General features: G+C 38.8%; 5 protein-coding genes across 7 annotated transcripts; 2 read left to right on the top strand and 3 right to left on the bottom strand.

The window, feature by feature from the left end:
* Nucleotides 1–1,836: 1,836 nt before the first annotated feature.
* On the bottom strand, nt 1,837–2,966 carry LOC111790146 (uncharacterized). The gene has a single exon (XM_023670977.2). The coding sequence runs from the start codon at nt 2,874–2,876 to the stop codon at nt 2,115–2,117; it is 762 nt and encodes a 253-aa protein (XP_023526745.2). The 5' UTR covers nt 2,877–2,966; the 3' UTR covers nt 1,837–2,114.
* Nucleotides 2,967–3,289: 323 nt separating this feature from the next.
* LOC111790144 (Protein kinase superfamily protein) lies at nt 3,290–4,998 on the bottom strand. The gene has a single exon (XM_023670975.2). The coding sequence runs from the start codon at nt 4,994–4,996 to the stop codon at nt 3,374–3,376; it is 1,623 nt and encodes a 540-aa protein (XP_023526743.2). The 5' UTR covers nt 4,997–4,998; the 3' UTR covers nt 3,290–3,373.
* A 624-nt stretch (nt 4,999–5,622) lies between these two features.
* On the bottom strand, nt 5,623–7,329 carry LOC111790145 (FHA domain-containing protein At4g14490). The gene has a single exon (XM_023670976.2). It carries the CDS (start codon nt 7,117–7,119, stop codon nt 5,890–5,892), a length of 1,230 nt encoding a protein of 409 aa, XP_023526744.2. The 5' UTR covers nt 7,120–7,329; the 3' UTR covers nt 5,623–5,889.
* A 1,069-nt stretch (nt 7,330–8,398) lies between these two features.
* Nucleotides 8,399–17,591, top strand: LOC111790110 (TNF receptor-associated factor homolog 1a). 3 transcript variants are annotated; one of them, XM_023670928.2, is made up of 13 exons: nt 8,399–8,600; nt 9,272–9,523; nt 9,942–10,053; nt 10,498–10,586; nt 10,676–10,744; nt 10,826–10,955; nt 11,402–11,560; nt 13,054–13,402; nt 13,735–13,847; nt 14,360–14,510; nt 14,657–15,132; nt 15,205–15,409; nt 15,832–17,591. In XM_023670928.2, exons 2-13 carry the CDS (start codon nt 9,322–9,324, stop codon nt 17,212–17,214), a joined length of 3,438 nt encoding a protein of 1,145 aa, XP_023526696.2. In that variant the 5' UTR covers nt 8,399–8,600; nt 9,272–9,321; the 3' UTR covers nt 17,215–17,591. The 3 variants fall into 3 exon arrangements, with proteins under 3 accessions (XP_023526696.2, XP_023526695.2, XP_023526694.2); XM_023670927.2 differs by having other exon boundaries at nt 8,400–8,600; nt 9,272–9,502; XM_023670926.2 differs by having other exon boundaries at nt 8,400–8,600; nt 14,363–14,510.
* Nucleotides 17,592–21,358: 3,767 nt separating this feature from the next.
* LOC147793307 (glu S.griseus protease inhibitor-like) lies at nt 21,359–21,905 on the top strand. The gene is made up of 2 exons (XM_087122728.1): nt 21,359–21,482; nt 21,558–21,905. Exons 1-2 carry the CDS (start codon nt 21,464–21,466, stop codon nt 21,752–21,754), a joined length of 216 nt encoding a protein of 71 aa, XP_086978854.1. The 5' UTR covers nt 21,359–21,463; the 3' UTR covers nt 21,755–21,905.
* The last annotated feature ends 109 nt before the right edge of the window (nt 21,906–22,014 follow it).

The following is a 22,014-nucleotide window of genomic DNA, read 5'->3' as shown; positions in this document are numbered from 1 at the left end:
ATAAACTTACTAGTAAATGAGTATATATATAATTTCTGAAATTATAAATAATAAATAAATTTGTAATAGACGTGAATGCTGAGAGAGAGAGGGAGTGGGCTTGTTTGAAACAAAGATACGGCCCACTGGACCATAAAATATATGGCCCAAAATAGACAATTCATTGGGCCTAATTGAAATGGATTTCATACTTGCCAATGAACCGGTGGGTACAACAGTTTCACGCTCATGGCGGGAGTGGTACTAAAAAAGCTCATAAATATATATTTATTATTTAATTAAGGTAGTTTTGAAACATTTATAAAAGTGACAAAGAAATGAAGTTATATTTTAAAGGAATGAGAGGGAGTTTGAAATATATTTGTGGTAAGACATAAAATTGAGTGAGTAAGTGAATGAAGGATATTTGGAGAAGAGGGGGGGCTAAAAGGCATGGATGGTGATATATGTATGCCTTTATGCCATGTCCTCCTAATACCCACTTTCACCAAAAATACACATTTGGGAGACTCCCACACCCACTCCCACACCTTTCCATCCCTTTTGTCCCCATGCCTCACCTCTTCTCTCATCATCTTTTCACCCATGTCTATTAATTTTTTTTTTTGTTTTTTTGGTAAATATTGAAAGGGTTTGAATTGTATTTATGGTGATGATGGTGATGATGATGATGATGATGATGTAAATGAAGAGGAATAATTTGTGGAAGCAGAGTGAAAGAGATGGCAGAAGGTGGTTTCTATTCCCAGTTCTGATGCATTTACTTCATTCACTTTATAAATGGGAGACGAAGATCAAACCCCAATACATAATCCAACACCTTCATTTATTGCCCTTTTGCTATTTCTACTGATTAGTTTTATTCATCATCATCATCACCTTCCCCTTCATCTTCACCTTCATATATATATATATAAACAAAATTTTGGTATTAATTAAATGGAAAGATGAAGGAAGTCAAACTCTTGAATTTGGCTTCCAAACCCTAAACCCTAAACCCTAAACCCTAAACCCTAAACCCTAATGTTGAGTAATGAGGTGGGTGATGTGTAGAAGAAGAAGAAGAAGAAGAAGAAGAGGAGGTGAGTTCGTAAGAGAAAAGTGGAGAGAGTTAAAATTGAAAGAGGGTGGCACAGTTAGTCTGAAATGTTTGGGACAGAGGAAAGCATTTGGATCCAAATAAGGAAAACCCATCATGGCATTTGACGCCCAGACATTGTCGGGAACATGCAAAACCAAACACAAAACCACACACCCTCTCTCACATTTCTGGGAAAAAGCATCCAATGACCCTAAAACCAATTATCATTCCTTTTGGTAACCTCTTCCTAACTTCCCTTCCATGCAATCTCACACATCAATCAATCTCTTCTATCCTCTCTCCCTCCAACCACACACCTAACAAATATTGTCTCTTTGTGTTTTCCCTCTCGGAAGATTTTTAAAACACATATGACAGGTAAAAGTTTCTACACCCTTACACTGGATCTCACAATATCAAACCACTTTGATTGAGATGACTCTGACCCTCCATGTATCTTTATAATAGTATGAAGTTATCCAACTTTGGTCACCAAATTTGATGGGATTTTAGGAAATTTGTTTAAGAAGTGGGAGGTAGTCAAAATATAACGTCATATCACTCCTATAACCTAAACTTGAGATGTTAAGTTGTTAGGTCAATGTATTCATAGATTATGAGTGAAATGATAAGAAATAACATTGGGGCCACAATGGGTAATAGGGCACAATAGAAGCACTTGTAAAGAATGAATATGCACTGAATTTGATGATATTTGGTTAATTAAGTGTTAAGACATGATAAGAGGGAGGGAAGGGAAGAAGAGATTACACATTGCATAATATTATATATTGTGAGATTTTAATGAGAGTCTCACTAAATGAAGGAGGTACAGACAAGTTGATTCAGAAAAGAAATGGAATCCTTCAAATCAGACACAAAAAGATGAACCAATAAAGACATTGAAAGAGTGAAAGAAGCAAACAATAATGTGGATATTGGGAGATGGAGAAGGTGAATATATTCTAATTTCAACACAACGTAGGAGAAAAATTTGAAGAACATGTTCCCACACCACAACTTCATGTCATCTCTAAGTCGAGTACCCTAATCGAAGCTCCAAATCAATGTCCTTCTTCTTGGATTCAGTAAGTAGGGTGGCAGTGTTATTGGTAGTGCTGATTTCAATGTCCAAACCAATGAATTTGTGGGGCTTGTTCCTATTAGGTTTGGCAATCTCCAAGGCTTTGAAGGGGCGATTAGGGAAAGGGTTATGGTGAAGGTTAAGGTTGAGATTTGTGAAGTGGGTATGATCAGCAGGGGGAGAGTAGAGTAAGGCTCTATCTCTACGATGGACATTCATGTGGCCGCCAAGTGCTTGAGCCGATCTAAATTCCCTTTTGCAGAAGTTGCACGTGTAACTTCTTGGTGGCCATGAAATCCCATTTATGAAATCCTCCTCTGCCGCCGCCGCTGCCCTGCACACCTTGTTTCTCTGGCTTTTCCCTGCCCCGTTGGGTCCTCCTCCTCCTCCTCCTCCTCCTCCTCCTCCTCCTCCTCCTGCTGTTGCTGCTGCTCCTCCTCCGCTGCTGATGGTGGTGTTCATTGTTGTTAAACTCGTACGACAGGCAGTGCGTAGACAGTTCCTCTCCATGGATGATGCTTGGGAGGGAGAGAAAAGTAAAAAAAAAAAGATACCTTTTTTATGTTTTTTTTTTTTTTCCTTCTCTCTGTCTCTATGATTACTAAAAGGAAAAGAAAAAGGGGAAATTAGGTTCAGGAAAAGAAGAGAGAGAGAGAGAGAAAGAGAAGAAGGAAGAGGAGGAAAAGAGAAGGCCCTGAAAATGTCCTTCATGTTTATGGTTATGAGAGGTTATTTTAGGGAACCTCGGCCTGGGCGAGTAATGGCGTTTGCCATTTATGGGACTCGGAGTTTATGATATTCTTTTATTACACCTTCTCTTAAATTAATGTAACACTGTTTCTGTGTTCTCTTCTTTTTCTTTTTGTTCTTCTTCTTGGTTTCTGTGTCATTCATGTCTCTCACACACTCACCCGCCACTCCTTCAAACACAATTTTGTTTGTTTGAAACCCCAGGTAAAGACTTGGAGTTACTACCTCATTCAATATCCATTTGGTTCAGAAATAAATATGATTTGGGCCTTATTCTATTGAGATAAAAATAGATATGATTTGGGCCAAAAATGGTTAACATTGGTCTTCTAGTGTAGAGTCCATTCAGGCGTTTGGTTAGTGCGTGGGCTATCTTATGTTTTTAAATGTCTTTTCTTTCATAGATAACAAAACATAAAACCAAAAACAACATAGATATGAAGGGCGGCTAAGAAGAGTTAAGCAGCGCCAGTATTATGGGCAGCGGAGATCTGAAGCCTAAGAAATTCCAACTCCATCTCCAATTCAAAGTTCCTCTTCCGCTCATTCTCCAATTCCCTCGTCATCTTCTCCATCAATCTCCCTATCTGCTCCTCTCGGCTCATCTCTCCCCCTTTCTCTCCTTCTATCAGCTCTATCAAACTCCCCACCGCCCTCCTCTGCTCGTCCAAGCTCCTTTTCAGCGCCACCAATCCACCCATTATCGACTCCCTGTCAACACCCTCCTCCTCCTCCTCCTCCTCCTCCTCCTCCTCCACTTCGCCTCTCCTCCCGTTCCCCGTTGGTGAACTCAGATCCGATACCCCCGAACAGCACTCACTCGAATCCCTCGAACCCTTCTCCATGATCGATTCCCCACCGAATCGGACCTGTTTTATGATCGAACATTCATCTTCCTCGCAGTTTTCCCCTGGAAAAACAGGCTCCAGCTCTAGCCCATCCTCCTTGAAATTCCACCCGCTGATCCTTCTCTGTTTTATAATTTCCTTCTCTATTTCCTCTTCATCTTCTTCCTCCGTTTTCATCGATGGTAATCGCTGCAATTTTCCCAATTTGAATCTCTCTTCGACACTCGGCAAACCTTGTAATACAGTCTTTATGAGAAGATCAGGGCCCTTGCAGTTCCTGAAAAAGGGATGTTTGAGCAATTTATCGGCGCATGGTCTTCTCGATGGCTCCTGATCAAGGCATGAGGCTACTAATTCCTTGAACCCTTTTGAAAATTTGTTCTTGTTATTGCTGTTTTGTTGATTCTCGTAATCCGAGAATCGAAACCTTCGCGTGATTTTCAGGAGGAGGGACTTGGAAGGTGGGAGATGAGAAAGGGGAGGTCGTCCGTGGGCTAATTCCAACGCCGTGATTCCAAATGACCATATATCCGCTTTCAAACTATACCCATTGTGCGAGTGAATCACCTCCGGCGCCATCCAATATGGCGTTCCCGCGATTTCCTTCAGCATCATCGACGTCGATGATGGAGAAATTGGCACCCCCTGTGTGGAATTGGCCTCGAAAATGGATGCCGAAACTCCGAAATCAGCTAGCTTGACGGACCCATTTGAGTCCATCAGAATGTTTCCGGCTTTAATGTCGCGGTGGAGGTGGCCTTGGTCGTGGAGGTAAGTCAGAGCGTGTAGAATTTCCCGGAGAACGACAGCGATGCAGGGCTCAGGCAAGCCGTCTGGAAACGACGACGTAATAATGGACTGTAAAGATCCGGCAGACATGAACGGCATCACGACCCAAAGGCGACGATCGACTGTGAACGAACAGTGGGCGTTAAGAATGTTTGGATGAGAGAGAAGTGACAGAATTTTGGCTTCTCTTCGAATGTCATCGAAATCTGCTCGCGATCGATCGAGGTCAATGGCTTTGATGGCCACCACTGCAGAGTTCATGGGAATGCAAATGGCTTTGTAAACGACGGCGCTGACGCCGACCCCAATTTCATCGATGATTTTGTAACAGCTAGAATCGAGAGGGAATTGGGGCCTCTTGGATTCGTCTTGATCGTCGGGAAACTTCATGATGAGCTCGCCGGACTGAACTCGCCGGAGCGAATTTAGACGAGAAAGTTTCATGATATGGGGTGTGAATGGCACACAGTTGGAAGCGGGGTTTTAAGAAGTTATGAGTGAAGAGGAAGAGGATGAGGTAGGAGATAAGAAAAGGAAAGAAAGTGGGGATATTGAGCAGTTTTCTTGTGAAAAGGTTGGAGGGGGAAGGTGGAGTTCTTAAACATGGAGATGAGGCATGTGAAACTTCAACTATAAATTTACTTCCTTTTTTGAGAGGGAGGAGTGATTATATTTCAACTACTTAATATAGAGAGAGAAAAAGTTATATTTTTAGTTCAGATAAGGTGAAAATTTAAATCTTTTATAACACATTTTCATTCATATCATCAAACTAGGATAAACTATAAATACATCCTAAAGTGACTTCAAATGGAAAGTAACCCTTATCAGTTCACACAACCATGGCCTCCCTGATCAGGAAGCTCATCAGAAGCCTGCCCAAATGTTTCCTCTGTCTTCTTTGGAATTTTCTTTTCGAGCTTCCCTTCAAAGTTTTTAAAACGCGTTGTTACGGGGAGGTTTCCTCAATCGATGTGGGATCTCACAATCCAGCCCCGAATCTCACAATCCATGGAGGAAAACTATCATTGGTTTTCAAAAATAAAAAAAAAAAAAAAAAAAAAAAAAAAATTAAAGCACCCTGGTTACAGTCCCCAGTCCAACTAAAGCTATATGCTTAAATCACAGTAAGTCCAAGCCATAAAGATTGATTGACACATGAGAGCAATCAAATAAGGAACATCAGAGATGATACATCAAAAAATGAAAGTAATCAAGTAAATGATATATTAGAAGATCAAAAAGGTGTGTGTAACAAACTAAGAATAATCTATGTACAATTTTAAATCAAATAAGGAAGCAAAAAGGTTACCTCGTACGCCAGTGTTTTCCTTCCACTAACCTCCCTGGCTATTCTCAATCTTCTGCTGTGCAACATACTCCCGTACTTGTGCAGATTTAATTCTCATACCAGAAATTACCTCTTCAGTCGCATCAATAATTTGTTTAGGCAAGTGAGTCTCCAAATAATCAAACCACTCCCCAAGTGTCATCTTCTTCAAATCTGGCGCCTCCTCGGCCTTACGAAGGATGTCCTCACCATGTGAATCTCTCCCATCAGCAACCTTTCCGCAACCTTCTGAAATAATACACACATCTTCGTTTTCATCTCGATCACAGACCACTTGAAGGCTAGACCCACTACCGGCTTCTTCAACATGCGCATTGTTCTTACCTTCTCCATCGTCAACCAGTTTATTTTCTCCTAAGCTCTTCTGCTCGACGCTTTCACTATGTTCCAATTTTATAACTGTACCACAATCGGGTGGTGGCTCATTTTGCAATTTCTTCCTTCCCCTAGTTCCCGCTCTCGTCTTTTTTGCCCCAGCCTTTAGTTCACCACCCAGACATGGGTTCTCCGGAACATTCCCAAGAACACAATCAGTGGCCACACGTACAGTGCTGTTCGCTTTCCTGGTGCTTCCTCTAGTAATTTTTGTGCTGGGTTCATTTTCCACATTGTTCACATTCTCTGACCCTCTTACCAAATCTAAATTCTCCTCAATTTTCTTGCAATCCGCTACTTGGTTAGTAATTTCACATTTCACACCCCTCCTCTTCCTCGGCCTTAAACATCTTCCACCCTCTAACGTCGCCTCATTAAAAACCCCAAGTACGCTTACCTCTTCCACAGCCTTTCCTCTTCGACCCCGAGTTCCTGCAACTGATCCCACGACATTGGAACCTGTACACTTCTCCGCAGCTTTCCGCCTAGGGTTTCGCTTCGATCGACACTCTTCATTACTGTTTATTCTGACCAAAATCGAGGTCAACTCGCCGCATTTAATGGTGTCGCCGTGTCTTAGAGCGACGGCATCGTGTGGAGAAAGCTTGGCATCGTTAACAAAAGTACCATTTGAAGAATCAAGGTCCCGAAGCATCCACTTGCCTGATACGGACTCGGATTCGATAGAGAGGTGCTTGGTGGAGATGCCAGCGTCTTTGATAGCGACGGAATTACCCCGAACAACGCGACCGATCCGAATCGTCGTTCCGGGTGGAAAATGTAGGGTTTCACCCTCGCGAGGTCCTTGGACCATGATGAGAGTAATTGCAGAGGATTCCATTGCAAAGAAGTGAAGAAATGCCTCGTAATTGAATTGAGAAGGTCTTCGCCAAATTGATGATTCTCTAAGACGGGAAAATTAGAAATGGAAATGGAATTGGGACGAGCGCTGTTCCTCAGTTTGAAGTTTGGGTTCCCCTCCAATTCCACCTCTCTTTGCTCTGCTTTCAGCGCGATGTGTTTGAATTTCAGCCCACTGGAAAATAACACGTACGACCATATTTAATGGTATGTTTTCTTTTTTAAACAATGCCTAATTACAAAATTTTAATCCGTTTTCATTATTTAAATTATCCGTGATTTAATTAATTTTGAACCCAGGTGTTCAGGTATAGTGGTCAATTTTAGTATAACCCAAATCATAGAAATAGAACCCAATTGAGCCCAAAATAGGAAAAAGCCCATAATGTGATAGAAAATAGAACCCAATTGGGCCCAAAATAGGAAAAGGCCCACAATGAGAAAAAATAAACCCAATTGAGCCCAAAATAGGAAAAGGCCCATAATGAGAAAACCCAAATGATAGGAAATAGAACCCAATTGGGCCCAAAATAGGAAAAGGCCCATAATGAGAAAAAATAAACCCAATTGAGCCCAAAATAGGAAAAGGCCCATAATGAGAAAAAATAAACCCAATTGAGCCCAAAATAGGAAAAGGCCCATAATGAGAAAAAATAAACCCAATTGAGCCCAAAATAGGAAAAGGCCCATAATGAGAAAAAATAAACCCAATTGAGCCCAAAATAGGAAAAGGCCCATAATGAGAAAAAATAAACCCAATTGAGCCCAAAATAGGAAAAGGCCCATAATGAGAAAACCCAAATGATAGCAAATAGAACCCAATTGGGCCCAAAATAGGAAAAGGCCCATAATGAGAAAACCCTAGCAGGAATAAAGTCGCCCAAATACAACCCATTTTGCAATGGAGTCCACAGAGGAAGCCATTTCCGCCCCTCTCTCGCCCTTCACCGACCCTTGTTTAGGAACGCATCCGCCACCACCCTAATATCAATAATTTCTAATAATAATATTCCTCTTTTTTATTATTTTTTTATTTTCCATGTAATAAAATTATATTCCTAAAAACGAATCATTTTTTTTTTCTTTTTTATTTTTATTTTTTTTATAACAAAAACCAGCCAATCTCCTCAGCAGTTTCTTATTGTAGAAAAATATAAACTCAGATTTAATTTCCCTAATTATTTAAAAAAGTTTTTAAAGACAAAACGGATTTATTTTATTTTTATTTTGTCATTTATAAAATAATCGATTTTGTTTTTGGGTTCCGCCTTACCTCTCTCTCTATCTCTTTTCTCGTCTCTCCTTGCTGCTCCGTCTTCGACCTCCTTCCCTATTTCTCTATTTTCTCTACTTCTCTTTCCATCTCTGTCTTCTTCCCTTTCTATCTCTCTCTCTCTATCTCTCCCCCAAGACCCTCTCAGCTTCCATTGCCCTTTCTCGCACCTCTGCCAGTTCTTCAAGGTTTGTATGCTCAGTTGATCTGCACGATGTCGTATCGAATATCGCCCATTTGGATTTTTCTTTTCCCCGATTTTTGTTCTGCTTGTAGGGTTTTAATTTGATCGGGGTTTTTGCTCCGGATTGCTTATCTGCGATCATCGCCTATAATACGGACAATTACTTCCTTTCCTTTCTGGGTTCATGATTTTCTGCGCCTGTCGTATTTTTGAGGTTTTGATGCCCTTTACTTTGCCTCTCGGGGGCATCTTTTTCTTTTGAGATTTATGTTTGCTTTAATTATTGATTAGCTTTCTGAATCTTTCAACTTTCACAGTGTAATGGTCTCTCGTTTATATCAGGTAGGTTTTTTTTTTTTTTTTTTTTTTTTTTTTTTTTTCGTTTACACAGCTGTTAGAAGTTGGGTCGGTTTGGTTTCATTTGAAACAGAGATTATGTAAATAATTATGATTTTTTGGAATTGCATTGAAGGGTGATAAAACTGATATTGGTGTTGTACGGTCTTCCTTTTCAATTTTCAATGCACGACCTGCTTTGTGAATTTTACATTCGTTGCATCTACTATGTATTGGTGCCAAACTGGATTTTATTCCGCTGGGAAAGGATTGACTGTATGTGTTAATTGTCATTGCTTTCGTTTTTTTTGATCTCTCGTGGTGTTTTGCATCATTCAGTGAGAGGAGAGGAGCAGGTTCTGAACAAAGTTCTTTCTTCTGAGAGGAAGATGGCTGGTGCTGTTAGTGAAGAGGCTTTAGGGATGAGGTCCGTGGAGAGTTTTGCAAATGGGCATCACAGTCAGTCTGGGGAAGCATTGGCTGAATGGAGGTCTTCCGAACAAGTGGAAAATGGAACACCATCGACTTCACCACCATACTGGGATACTGACGACGACGATGAGGAGGCTGGTACGCTTCTTTCATACCTAGGTTTGTGAAGTGCTTTGCCTGACAGTGACATTCTTCTAGAAGCTCTTAATTAAGCTGGGACTAATGCATAGATCAGGGAGGATATTATTCTTAGGAAATTGATCTGAAATATTATTGGCCCTTTGAACTGCTAACGATGGCACAATGAACTTTGACGTATTTAATCTGCATGGAAATGTATCAATTGGTGTTTCATATCAGACATGTACATGACCTGAATCTTAGGTTAGCTCATTGGAGTAAAATTAGAAAGTTAATTCAGTCTACCTTTTTAATGTTTACTCTATGTATTATGGTCTTCAGTGACAACTGTTCTGGTTGTATTGTTTCAATAATTTGATTCTCGGATGGTTGGATCTACATTATGTCTTCATACTATGAAAATATATACTTATCTTTTTATCCTATTTCTTTGTAGGACCAAAACCATCAGAATTGTATGGAAAACATACATGGAAGATAGATAAATTTTCTCAACTTAACAAACGAGAACTTCGAAGTAACGCTTTTGAGGTTGGGGGCTACAAATGGTATGTGGATGAGGATATCTATGAAACAAATTTTCTATCCCTTCCGGAAGGTCTAAAATTTTATGATTTCCTTGTTTGTATGTCTTGTGCATTTTTTTCGTGGAATTCCTAGCCGATATCTTCACGTCTTTCTGCTTACATGCTTACTTTTTATATCCCTTCATTTCTGGAATGATCTTTTTGCTGGGATGATATATCTTCAATCATGGACTTATGCTTTGTTCTTAGTTTCTCTTCTTGGGGTTCGATCTGACTAATTTGGTAGTGGAAAACTAAAGCTAAGAACTGTACTGAGTGGTATAAATGAGAAAATTTTCATGCCATGTTTTAATATCACCTATCCATTTATGTCTGTATCTTGTAGGAATGAGTCATGTGCATTGTTGTTGGAACTTGGTCCCCCACCATCCTTTATGTTTGATAAGCTATGCAATCTTGTTGCAGGTACATTTTAATTTATCCTCAGGGCTGTGATGTCTGCAATCATCTCTCTCTGTTTCTTTGTGTCGCAAATCATGACAAACTCCTTCCAGGTACTATCCTGTTTGAATTGTATTTATTACGTACTACCCTCGTTTTCAATTTGTTTAATTACCTTGGATATATTTCCCTTGCAAAATAGGTTGGAGCCATTTTGCACAGTTTACAATAGCAGTGGTGAATAAGGATCCAAAGAAATCAAAATATTCTGGTAGGTTTTTGTTTCATTGCTTTTCTAGTTTTTCTTGTTACAACTTAGCATAACGTGTGAAATTAAAAAAAAAATGGACAGATACGTTACATCGGTTCTGGAAGAAAGAACATGACTGGGGATGGAAAAAGTTCATGGAGCTTTCAAAAGTACTAGATGGTTTTATTGACGCTGACACTCTCATAATAAAGGCACAAGTTCAAGTGATTAGGTAATTTCTAGTCATGGTTTATAATTTTTGATTGCGCCGATAGATTCTTGCAATTTCTGTGTGATGTTCTATTTTCCTTGTTTGCTAGTTTTTCATGTTATTTTTCCATTGGTGATCAATGAACTTTCTGTTTTATCAATGAATTTTTGAGATGCAAAGTCCATAACACGACAATGTCCAAATGAAGAAGTTTCAGTTCTTTGAATGTATTTTAGGCTACCTTCTTATTACACACACCTGTTATTTTCATTTTTCCAGTTAGTTAAATGAATTTGTTAACTTATTTATCTATTCATATTTTAGACTACCATATACTGGCCTCAGTTCAATGGGGATGTTTACGTTTTCAGTGGCCTTGCTCTTTCAAGATGATACCTATGACTGTTGAGTTGTCAAATATGTTTGCAATTTCATGCTTTTGATTTTTTTTTTTGCTGTTTTTGCAGGGAGAGAGCTGATCGGCCTTTTCGTTGCCTTGATTGTCAGTATAGGAGAGAACTTGTTAGAGTATATTTGACTAATGTTGAGCAGATATGTCGGCGTTTTGTGGAAGAGAGAAGAAGCAAGCTGGGGAAGCTGATAGAGGATAAAGCTAGATGGTCAAGGTAGTATTTGTTCTCCATGGTTTATCAACTCTCTAAATTATAGTAGGAGAATTTATTGGAAGTACCATCTAGTAAACGAAGTGTCTGGAATCTATTCTTTGGACCTTTCATTGTTCTTGAATCTTCTATGAGTTTGTAAAGGACGGTATCATGAAGGAAAAATCATATTCCTAAACTTTGGGGGTTGTATCAATCAAAACCCCAAGCTAATAATTATACCAATTTAAACCCTAAACTTTCATAAGTGGTTCAATTTAGACACTTAGAATTTTGTTTCATAACCGTTAATGAATAACTTTCACACATGTATAAAACTTCTTTAGAGACAATGATTAATGTAAATTAGAGAGAAATGCGAGAAATAAAAGATTAATATATAAACTAGACATGTACTAGGAAAATCTTAAATAAGACATCCCTTTCATGAAAAAGCAAATAGAAACAACAGAAATGATGATTCGCTGGAGGATATACATTATCATTTTATGAATTAATCAGTGCCGAATAGAATACATTGGTGGAAAAACTCCAAACTAGCTGCCCAAATAGGGAGACAGGACATATCCCTGTGCCGTAGTCAATGAATTTGGTTAAACCTAATCTTAATTTAAGAGTCCTGCCTTTTTTCCCCTTCTAAAATGAAGAAAAGAGCCCTCTTATGTTCTAGTCAATTTAGCTCTCCTGGAGCAGCATGGGCTAGCAGGGAATAGCCTCTCTTCTTGAAGGTCAGACTCAATGTAAATTTGATGATAGCTCATTAAATCTTTGTGAAAAAGAGGAGGAAGCGTTGGATCACATCTTTGTTACTTGTTCATTTTATTAGACCTAGTGTAACACTTCTCTTCAAGCTGCTAACGACAATTAGGGTACCACCCCTCGATAAAGGACTTCTTTGTGCAAAGTATCTTTCATATGGAGATTTCCAAGAGGAAGACCTTCTGGAGGCTCTTGGTGGCGGTGCTTTTCTGGGCCATTGGTTGGAAAGGAATAAAAAAAACTTTGAAGATATGTTTTCCACTACATTAGATTTCTTTTAAAAGTCATTATTTGAGTTTCTAGATGATGTAGTCTCTTTCAGAGCTTTTGTAATTATGATCTTTGATGTCGAAGTTAGTTGGAGAGTTTCTGTAACCTCTATGGCTATGGAGGTTTCCTCCTTTTCTTCATATTACCTTCACTGTAATACTTAGTTTCTTTCTTCAAAGGAAAGAGAGAAAAAAAAAAAAAAAAGGAAAAAGAAGAAAATTTCTTTAAGAGAAATCTTACACCAAAGCTCCTGAGAAGTTTGTACCACGAAACTTCCTCACAATCTAGACACAAATAGAAGTGTTTCCATGCCCACTTGCATATATTATCAATTCTAGACCTTTTTTTGTGTCCCTTTTGCAAATAGACTAGCTTATCCTTATCCTTATCACTATTTTTGTTGTTGTTGTTGTTATCATCATCATTATTATTGGCTTTCTAATGACTATCATTTTCACTTCTTACAGTTTTCGTGCGTTCTGGTTGGCAATTGACCAGAATTCTAGACGACGTATGTCTAGGGAAAAGACAGATACAATTCTGAAAGTGGTTGTAAAACACTTCTTTATAGAGAAGGAGGTGACATCTACTTTAGTTATGGACTCATTATACAGTGGATTGAAGGCTCTCGAAGGGCATTCCAAGAGTAAAAAGGGAAAAGCAAAACTATTAGATGCTGAAGAGATGCCAACTCCAATAGTTCATATCGAGAAAGATACATTTGTTTTGGTGGATGATGTGCTATTACTGCTCGAGAGGGCTGCTGTTGAACCATTACCACCAAAAGAGGAGAAGGGCCCTCAAAATCGTACAAAGGTGAGTGCCTGATTGATAATGCTTGTTGCAAACTTTATGTGGGAAGAAAGATGGTTTGATTGGAAGTTTAACAATGGATAGGTCTGGGGTACAAGTAAACTATTAACCAGGTATTTGATTTGTTCACTACCTATTTTTATGACTACAGTGCTTAAATTAGTTGCAACAAACTTGTGGGTTGAATTTTAAACAGGCACCACTTAGTGATGATATACAGTTCTTTTTTCATTAATTTTATTATCAGTTATGAGCAAGGATATTTTATGTCATAATTTGTATACCTAGTAATGTTGGAGTTGTCAGCTGAAAAAACCACAAGCTCTTGTCTGCAGGATGGTAGCTCTGGAGAAGACTTCAACAAAGATACCATTGAACGCGATGAAAGGCGTCTTACAGAATTGGGTCGTAGGACTGTGGAAATATTTGTTCTTGCCCATATCTTTAGGTATTGTGTTTTTATAATTTCTTTACAAAAGCCGGTAAATTTTCTAGCTGGGAAGCTTCTTACCCTTTGAGTTCTTTTTGCTGCAAGCCTGCGTGATAATTGTCTTTTGCTTTATTCAACAAATGTGATGTGAAACAGTACAATTTTACGCTCATGTGTAGTTTTCTGGATATCTTGTTACATCTAGTGTACTAGCATGGTGTAAAGATTTCATACGTTTCAGTGACTTCGCATGAGATGATATTTTCCCATTATCTTGCTGTCCTTGTCTTGAGAGCATTTTCTATAGTGAAGGCCATAACTTGCCTTGATTACCATTAAGCTTTAGCACAAGTGTTGGTTTTTGTGGCATGTTCTCTCGAGAAAAGTTTAGGTTAACACAATCTCTTTCTTAAGTTTGTTAAGAAAGGTAACTTGCTTCTTGATTCTCAGTTTCTCGCATGAAATATGATTCAATTGCCAACTTGACTTGAAGTTGAATGGTATATTTATTTTTCTCTCTTTACTCACAGCAGCAAAGTTGAAGTTGCCTATCAGGAAGCTGTTGCATTGAAGAGGCAAGAGGAACTCATTCGTGAAGAAGAGGAAGCGTGGCAGGCTGAAAGTGAACAAAAGGCTAGGCGATTAGCATCAGAAAAGGATAAGAAATCAAAGAAAAAACAGGTGTCGCGTCAATTGAATTATTTACAGTCTCTCTTTTAATTCCTTTTCCTCCACCCCTACTTTTCCCATTCATTCTTTTTCTTCCGGCATCGATTCATCTTGTTATCAATAATTTCCTCACCATTTTAGGTCATTTCTTTCAACAGGCTAAACAAAAACGTAACAACCGCAAAGGTAAAGATAAAGGGAGAGAAGAGAAGGCAAATTTGACTGTGCTGATCAGAGAACAAGTAAATCCTAGCAGTGGGAAGGACGAAGACGCCATTGTGGATAAGGTGCAGCCTGTGCTTGAAAAGTCTGACTTGCCCGAGATTGTATCTGATATCTCTGATTCTGTTGAAGGCCCTGGTGAAGTACTTCAGCCTGATTCAGAGGACAGAGATGCCAGTACTGTCAATTGGGACACTGATACATCAGAAGTCCATCCCTCAACAGAAGCAAGTAGCAGTGGGATTATCAGTCTGTCTTCTGCCCAAACACCCTTATCTGACAAGAAGGGCTTGTCTGTTATGGATGATAGCTCTTCTACGTGTTCTACTGATTCTGTTCCATCCGTGGTAATGAACGGCCCATATAAGGAGAATTCCTTTCACAACTACAAGAAGCAGAAATCACCTAGCATGTAAGTGAGCAAACTATATTTCTTTAAAAGTGCATCTGGGATGTATAGTGATTTGCATCTTTGATTTTGTAGTGGAAAGAATCGGCAGAAGGATGCAGCATATGATCGGAACATTTGTGCTAATGAAATGGATGGTCAGTCGTCAGAGCTTACAGCTGACAAAGAGGACCGGAGTGATGTTTGTGGTAGTAATAAGTCTAAAGAGTCCGATCCCGTGGCCATTAATCATTCCCTCCGGGGTAAAATAAAAAGGGTTGACCAGCAGGCAGTTAAGAAGGTGCTCACCTAATCCGTCTCATATGCATAAATGTTGAACTTCTAGACTGAATAAATGAAAGAGCTTCGAACTCAAAAAAAGTAAAGAAAAAGAACGAAATGGAAAGAAGTGTCGGTAGATGTTGCCAAATTCAGGTTGCATTCCTTTATTCATTATTGACGTAGTGTGTTATTTTACTGTGTCATTCAGATTCTTGAGAAGTCTGTCATCCTTTTGTTGTCTTCAATTTTTTACTTAAGACGAACTTCTCGATTATTATTATGTTTCATTGGCTTCAATTACGGACTATTTTAGTCTTAGAGTTTGAAAACGGTCTCAGTATATGAATAAATCATATTTGATAATGTCACTTAAATGTTATTAGGATCGTCTATGTTGAAATTAGACGTCCATTTTAACTTTTAGTTTGTTCATTGTACTAGGAAGAAAAGGTTATTTCATTGCCAAAAGACCGAAGCTCTAAAATCCAGGTTGATATGGAAAGGATACTTAGAGATACACCAGCAGCTGTACCATCCTCCCCTCAGAACCACCAAGATCATATGCCACCAACTGCTGAACAGAAGTTGAATAATCAGAGTATTGCTACCGTTGATCCCATTCAAATTAAAGCATCATCGTCAAATAGCGCACATCAGATGGAGAAGACTATTCCTGCAGTTACCTCATCCCATGTTGTTAGTGCAGTAAAAGCAGAGGGTCAGAAGTCTGCAATTCCAAAACCAACTGAAAAGGCTTCCGCACAGCAAGCTCCTATGATGTCAAGGCCTTCTAGTGCACCTCTAATTCCTGGTCCAAGGGCTACAGCACCTGTTGTTACTGTGGTCCATACATCCCCACTGCTTGCTCGTTCAGTGAGTGCAGCTGGCCGATTGGGTCCAGACCCTTCTCCAGCCACACATAGTTATGCTCCCCAGTCTTATAGAAATGCCATAATGGGCAACCATGTAGCTCCGAGCAGTGCTGGATATGTTCATCTGAGCACCTCAACTTCAGGCATGAGCCCATCTTCAGCCTTCTCTTTGGCATCTGCTATGGTTTCTTCGCCCATGTTTGTACCACACAACTCTGACAGGTTAGATTCAAATGCTGTTAGATCAAGTTTTCCTTTCGGCATGGTAACCCGAGATGTCTTATCGAATAGTCCCCAGTGGGTAGAGGCTTCACAGAGGGAAGCTGTGAGGAGCATGCATTACAATTCCTCCCTGCTCAATGAAGTTCAAGATTTATACAAGAAGCCAATTCGTGGTTCAACCTCTGAAGCTCTGACAGGGGAGTTCTCAGCTTGTACGTCTGGTCGTCAGCTCCAAGGTTTTGTAGAGGATTTCCCCCACCTAGATATAATCAACGATCTTCTTGATGATGAAAATATTGTTGGGATTTCAGCCAGAGACAACTCAATGTTCCGATCTCTTGGCAATGGACCGAGTCTGTTGAACAGGCAGTTCTCACTCCCTGGTGACATGGGGGTGATGGCTGGTGATGTAGGATCCTCAACAAGCTCTTGCTGCAGGTTTGAGCGGACACGCAGTTATCATGATGGTGGGTTTCAACGGGGATATAGCTCTTCCATAAGCCATTACGAGCCAGCCATGGATTTTATTCCACCATCCACTCAACAACAGCAGCACTTAAATGGCCAGATCGATGGGTTGGTCCCGAACTGGCGACCGGCTTCTGATCTCTCTTTACTTGGGACAAGGGCTTTAGACTTTGATGGTTACCAATATCTCAATGCAGAATACTCAAATATGGCGCAAGGGATCAATGGCTACAATGTGTATCGACCCTCAGATGGTCACTGACTAACACAAAGATCAAAACATGGATGGAATTTGGCTTCCCTGCCTAGACTTGGTGGGTACTGTCCACTGTAATAACGTACCAGGAAATTGTTGGGGTCTTGGATTTGGAGTGGGGTTGTAATCCTTCTCATAAGAAAACAATTTGTAAAGAGTGCCTTCATCGCCTTCTCTTTGCTAGCCTTAAATGCAAATTTAGTCGTATCGTCGAGGTTTTTTTGATTACTTCACCTTTCGAGTTTCCTGTCTATTTGGTTATTGGTCAAAAACGTATTGCGTATACGACAATACCCTGAAACCTCACCTCTGCTAAATAGAGCTCAAGTATTTTTCTCTTTTGTTTCTTTTCCATCCATTCAATAATATTTCCTTTCTGTGTATCTGTTTCAAAATCAAACGAATATTTAATCCAATCCCTCACCTTACACAAATCCCATTTGCTATCCAAGCAAAACAAAGTTCTTCCCTTTTGACTTTCATCTTCTGCCTGCTTTGCTGGAAATTTCCTCGCATGAACTCCACCATGAAAGTCGCTGTCTTTCGGCTCATTCTTATAATGCTACACACATCATGCCTGATACATACACACATACATATCTCTTGAAGTCCTCAAGAATGTTCCTGTTCAAATCAAAGTTGCCACCATTAGTGGTTAGGAGAGGACCCATTCAATTCTGTCGAGGCTTTGGTCAAATCCTTGCAGCTTGTACAATAATCCAAAACTTGACACTCTTCTTTTTACTATAAATATCGTTGCAATCCCATCAACAAACTCAACCTCTTCTTTCATTTAATCTCTCGAAAGGGATACAGAAACAGAATATGAAAATTCTTCACATATCTCTTACTCTGGCAATGGTTTTCCTTCTTTTTCTCTTGCAGCTTCACCCAAACATAGCTGGTAGAACTCTGCATGAGAACCCAGCAATGGTGAGAAGAACGGAGCTGAAGCTGAAGCTGCAGTCTCTTCAGAGGGTCAGTGTACCGCCCTCCGGCCCCTCCGGTTGCACCTTCATTCCCGGCACCAACGGCCCCGGCTGTCCCCAGAAAGTGAGGCACTACACCATCAACCATTCGACTCGACGTCCGGGCGCTCACTGAACGCCATGCTGCACGTGTTCATGTGGAAGCTCCCATCTGAAGCCCTACCATATCTGCTTTTGATATTCATCTTTTCCCTCCTTCCATTCATAATCCAAAAAGGTGGTTTATTTTGCCGCTCGGATTGTTGGAAGCTAGAAGTCAGTTAGCTTTTGTGTAACATATTGAATTCATTGCAAGATTGTTTGTAAATAATGTCCATGGAAATTGAATTATATAATTGTTTCAATTCAACAGAACTCTCCATCCTTATATTTCCTTGAATTCATTCAAGATTCTTCTGATTCATCTCAAATAAATGCCATTCTCGAGACATTTAGACCATAGTATATATAAATCCTACATTTGTATGATAATTTTGAAGGAAAGTGGGGAGAAGTTACGGGAGATTTATTTAATGTATACATGTTTGAATTGATTGGAGTTTAGATTAAGAAAAACCCATTTGAATTTGGAATGGAATTACGTATTGGAATTGTAAAGTTTGGTTATTTTAGGCAGAACAAAAGGTGGTGCAGCCCCCATGCTATTTCAAGTGCGGCATTACTTTGGCGACACAATTATTTATTCACTTTGGATATATAATAAAGTTTATCCTTTGGAAATTTTGTGTACAAATTCATGCGTGTACGCATTGGACGTGTTTGTTTGGTCACATTTTTATTTTAATTTATATGCTTATTCTAAACTTTCATTTCATTAGATTACATATTTATGTAATACTTTAATGTTTGAATTTGGAAAATTATGAATTTTAAAATGGTTATTCCGACATTGACATAATTAAGTAGGTATATATGTTATTATTATTATTATTTTTTTTTAAATATTTTACTTATTTGACTTATACTTCTAAACTAATAAATACAAAAGTTATTATTGTCGGGTAAGTAAGAAGAAAATCCTTCCTTAATTCTTTAATGCTCCATTTGGTTGGAGACTTAAAAGTTTAATATTGTATTTAATTATGTACGAGAATGTTTTCATATTTTGTTCAACTTATCGCTTAGCTTATATAATTGAAGGCTCATTCTAATCTCTACCATTGTAGGTGGGCTTTCAACAAATCCAGTCTTATTGACCCAAACCCGAACCCCAAGTGCAGCAAACGATGCCTCTCACGTGGCCTTCGCAATAAAGTCTTATTGTGAGATCTCGTATCGATTGGAGAGGAGAACGAATTATATTTTATAAGGGTGTGGAAATCTCTCTCTAACAGAAGCTTTTTAAAACTGTGAGGTTGACGACAATATGTAACGAGTCAAACTGAATAATATCTGCTAGCGGTGGGTTTGGGCTGTTCTACTTTTTACTCCCATGAACTGTGGTGATGACCTGTTTCCCAATCACCCAAACACACACATCATAAAACTAAACACGGAGAAGACATGTTTTGAATTCCAAAAAATAAAAAAATAATAATAATAATTGTTGAAAATTTTAGATTTTGACGTTTTAAAATTTAAAATTTTAGCTTGTGAATGTATTTTTAAAACATTTTTATGTATACATATATGTGATTTGACAAAAAAAAAAAATAAAATAATAAATAATAATAATAATAATAATAAGGAGATGTAACTCAGATGGTAGAGTGCTCCCTTAACATGTGAGAGGTATGGAATCAATACTCCGTCCCCACAAATACAATCAACACATTAATTTACAATTTTTTTTTAGTATCCATAATATATGAAGTACTTTGATTGCTCGAGGTCAATACTTAAAGACGTGTTGATAGGTAGATTAATAGATAATCGAAATGAAATTACATAAGAGTAGATATTTTTATTACAACAAACCCAAACTTAATACATAAACAATACAAACATCTTATTCATAGATTCACAATGTTGGTACAACAACATGATGAGGGTGTTTGTAGATATAGGAAGAACTTTATGCGAGAGCCGAAGCTAGAGGAGGACTAACCAATAACTGGAGTCCTAGTAACAATTTTAGTTGTCTGGCTAACCCAAACCCAAACCCTATCGCACCGAAAGTCGAAAGTGACGTCGGAGCCCTCGTCAACAATGATAGCATCAACCAAAGGGTTCTCTTTCTCAATTATCTTCTCTGCATCTTTGCCCAGCTTACCCACCAACTCCGGCCATGAACTCTTTCCTAAACCAGCCACCAAAAGCTTAACAACATTACTTATTGTATTGCAAATACACTTATAAACAACAACGTTTACTAATGATATATGTACCTTTGCATGAAGACATCTTGGCTGTGATTTTGAGCTTTCTTTTTCCTTTTAGGCTCTTGTGATTTATTTTTGTATGGGGAAGTGGGTTTATATAGGGTAAGGGCTTGACTTTTTAGGTGTTTTTATTTGACTTTTTTGATTTAGAAGGCCAAGCAGAGACATAAATTGTAACGGCCCACATCCACCGCGGGCCGATATTGTTCTCTTTGAGCTTTCCCTTTTGGGCTTCTCCTCGAAGGTTTAAAACGCTTCTGTTAAGGCTAGCAGATATTGTTCTTTTTGAGTTTCCCTTTTGGGCTTCCCCTCAAAGCTTTAAAACGTTTTTAGCAAATATTGTTCTCTTTCAGTTTTCCTTTTGGGCTTTCCCTCAAAGCCCACGTTTACTAGGGAAAAATTTCCACGCTCTTAAAAATGATGTCTCGTTTTTCTCTTCAATTAATGTGGGATATCACGTAAGATTGTTGAATTCAAAAAAGAAAAAACGAATTGGAAGTGAAATTGTGTGGCACAAGTTATTGAATCTAAATTCAATTCAACTATTTTGACAAATACAACCATTTCATGTTACATTTTCTTCCCCACATTCATACTATTGAGATAGATATCATGAAACCATGTGTTTCGTGTTCGTGTTTATATGAACAAATCTAAACACGTACATGAAAACAAGAATAATTAAAGCACATGGTGTCGTTGTGTTTTGTGTTTTCAACCTCACTCCTCCCATTTTTCCATCTTTCATTTACGACTTTTGGCTAACCCTAATCCCCAAATTTACTTTTCTTTTGTGTTTGTATGTTAAATTTTGAATAGTATTATGTGGACACCTTCAAGGCCTGTTTTCTGTTACGTGGGATAGAAGAAAACCAATGCTCTATATAAACCCACTCTCTCCCCCACAAAGATGATCACAAGAAGCTGAATCACAAAGCGCTAAGGATGTCTACAACGTGCAAAGGTACATGTTCATAATTATATTGTTAAGAAGTAAGTAAATAAGATTTAATATGGGTTTGTTTTTGCGATGGTTAAGGAAAGAGCTCATGGCCGGAGCTGGTGGGTAAGGATGGCAAAGAAGCAGAGAGGATTATCGAGAAGGAGAATCCTTTGGTGGATGCCATTATTGTGGATGAAGGATCAGTGGTGATTCAAGACTTTAGGTGCGACAGGGTTTGGGTTTGGGTGACTGTCAAAACAGGCATCGTCACCAGGACTCCTTTCATTGGTTAATAGCCATTTTAATCATAATGTTGTGTGTTTCCAAATATATAAATCCCATCCATGTATTGAATATTTCAATAAGGTGATTCTATCTTTCTTTTTTTCTTGTATGTACTCATCCTCGTGTTTGTTGTAATAAAAATAGTGCGATTTCATTTTCCGTATTAATACTCGTGATTCCGTACGATTAGATGCATGGATTAAAGATATGTTGATCTACTCAAGACGCATCAACGTATCGTGTCAAGGATGTCTATATTGTAAAGGCA

This window comes from Cucurbita pepo, chromosome 3, assembly GCF_057944985.1.
Source record: "Cucurbita pepo subsp. pepo isolate OVF chromosome 3, ASM5794498v1, whole genome shotgun sequence".
NCBI lineage: Eukaryota > Viridiplantae > Streptophyta > Magnoliopsida > Cucurbitales > Cucurbitaceae > Cucurbita > Cucurbita pepo.
Note: the sequence above shows the minus strand (reverse complement) of the source record. Positions and strands in the feature narration are given on the sequence as shown.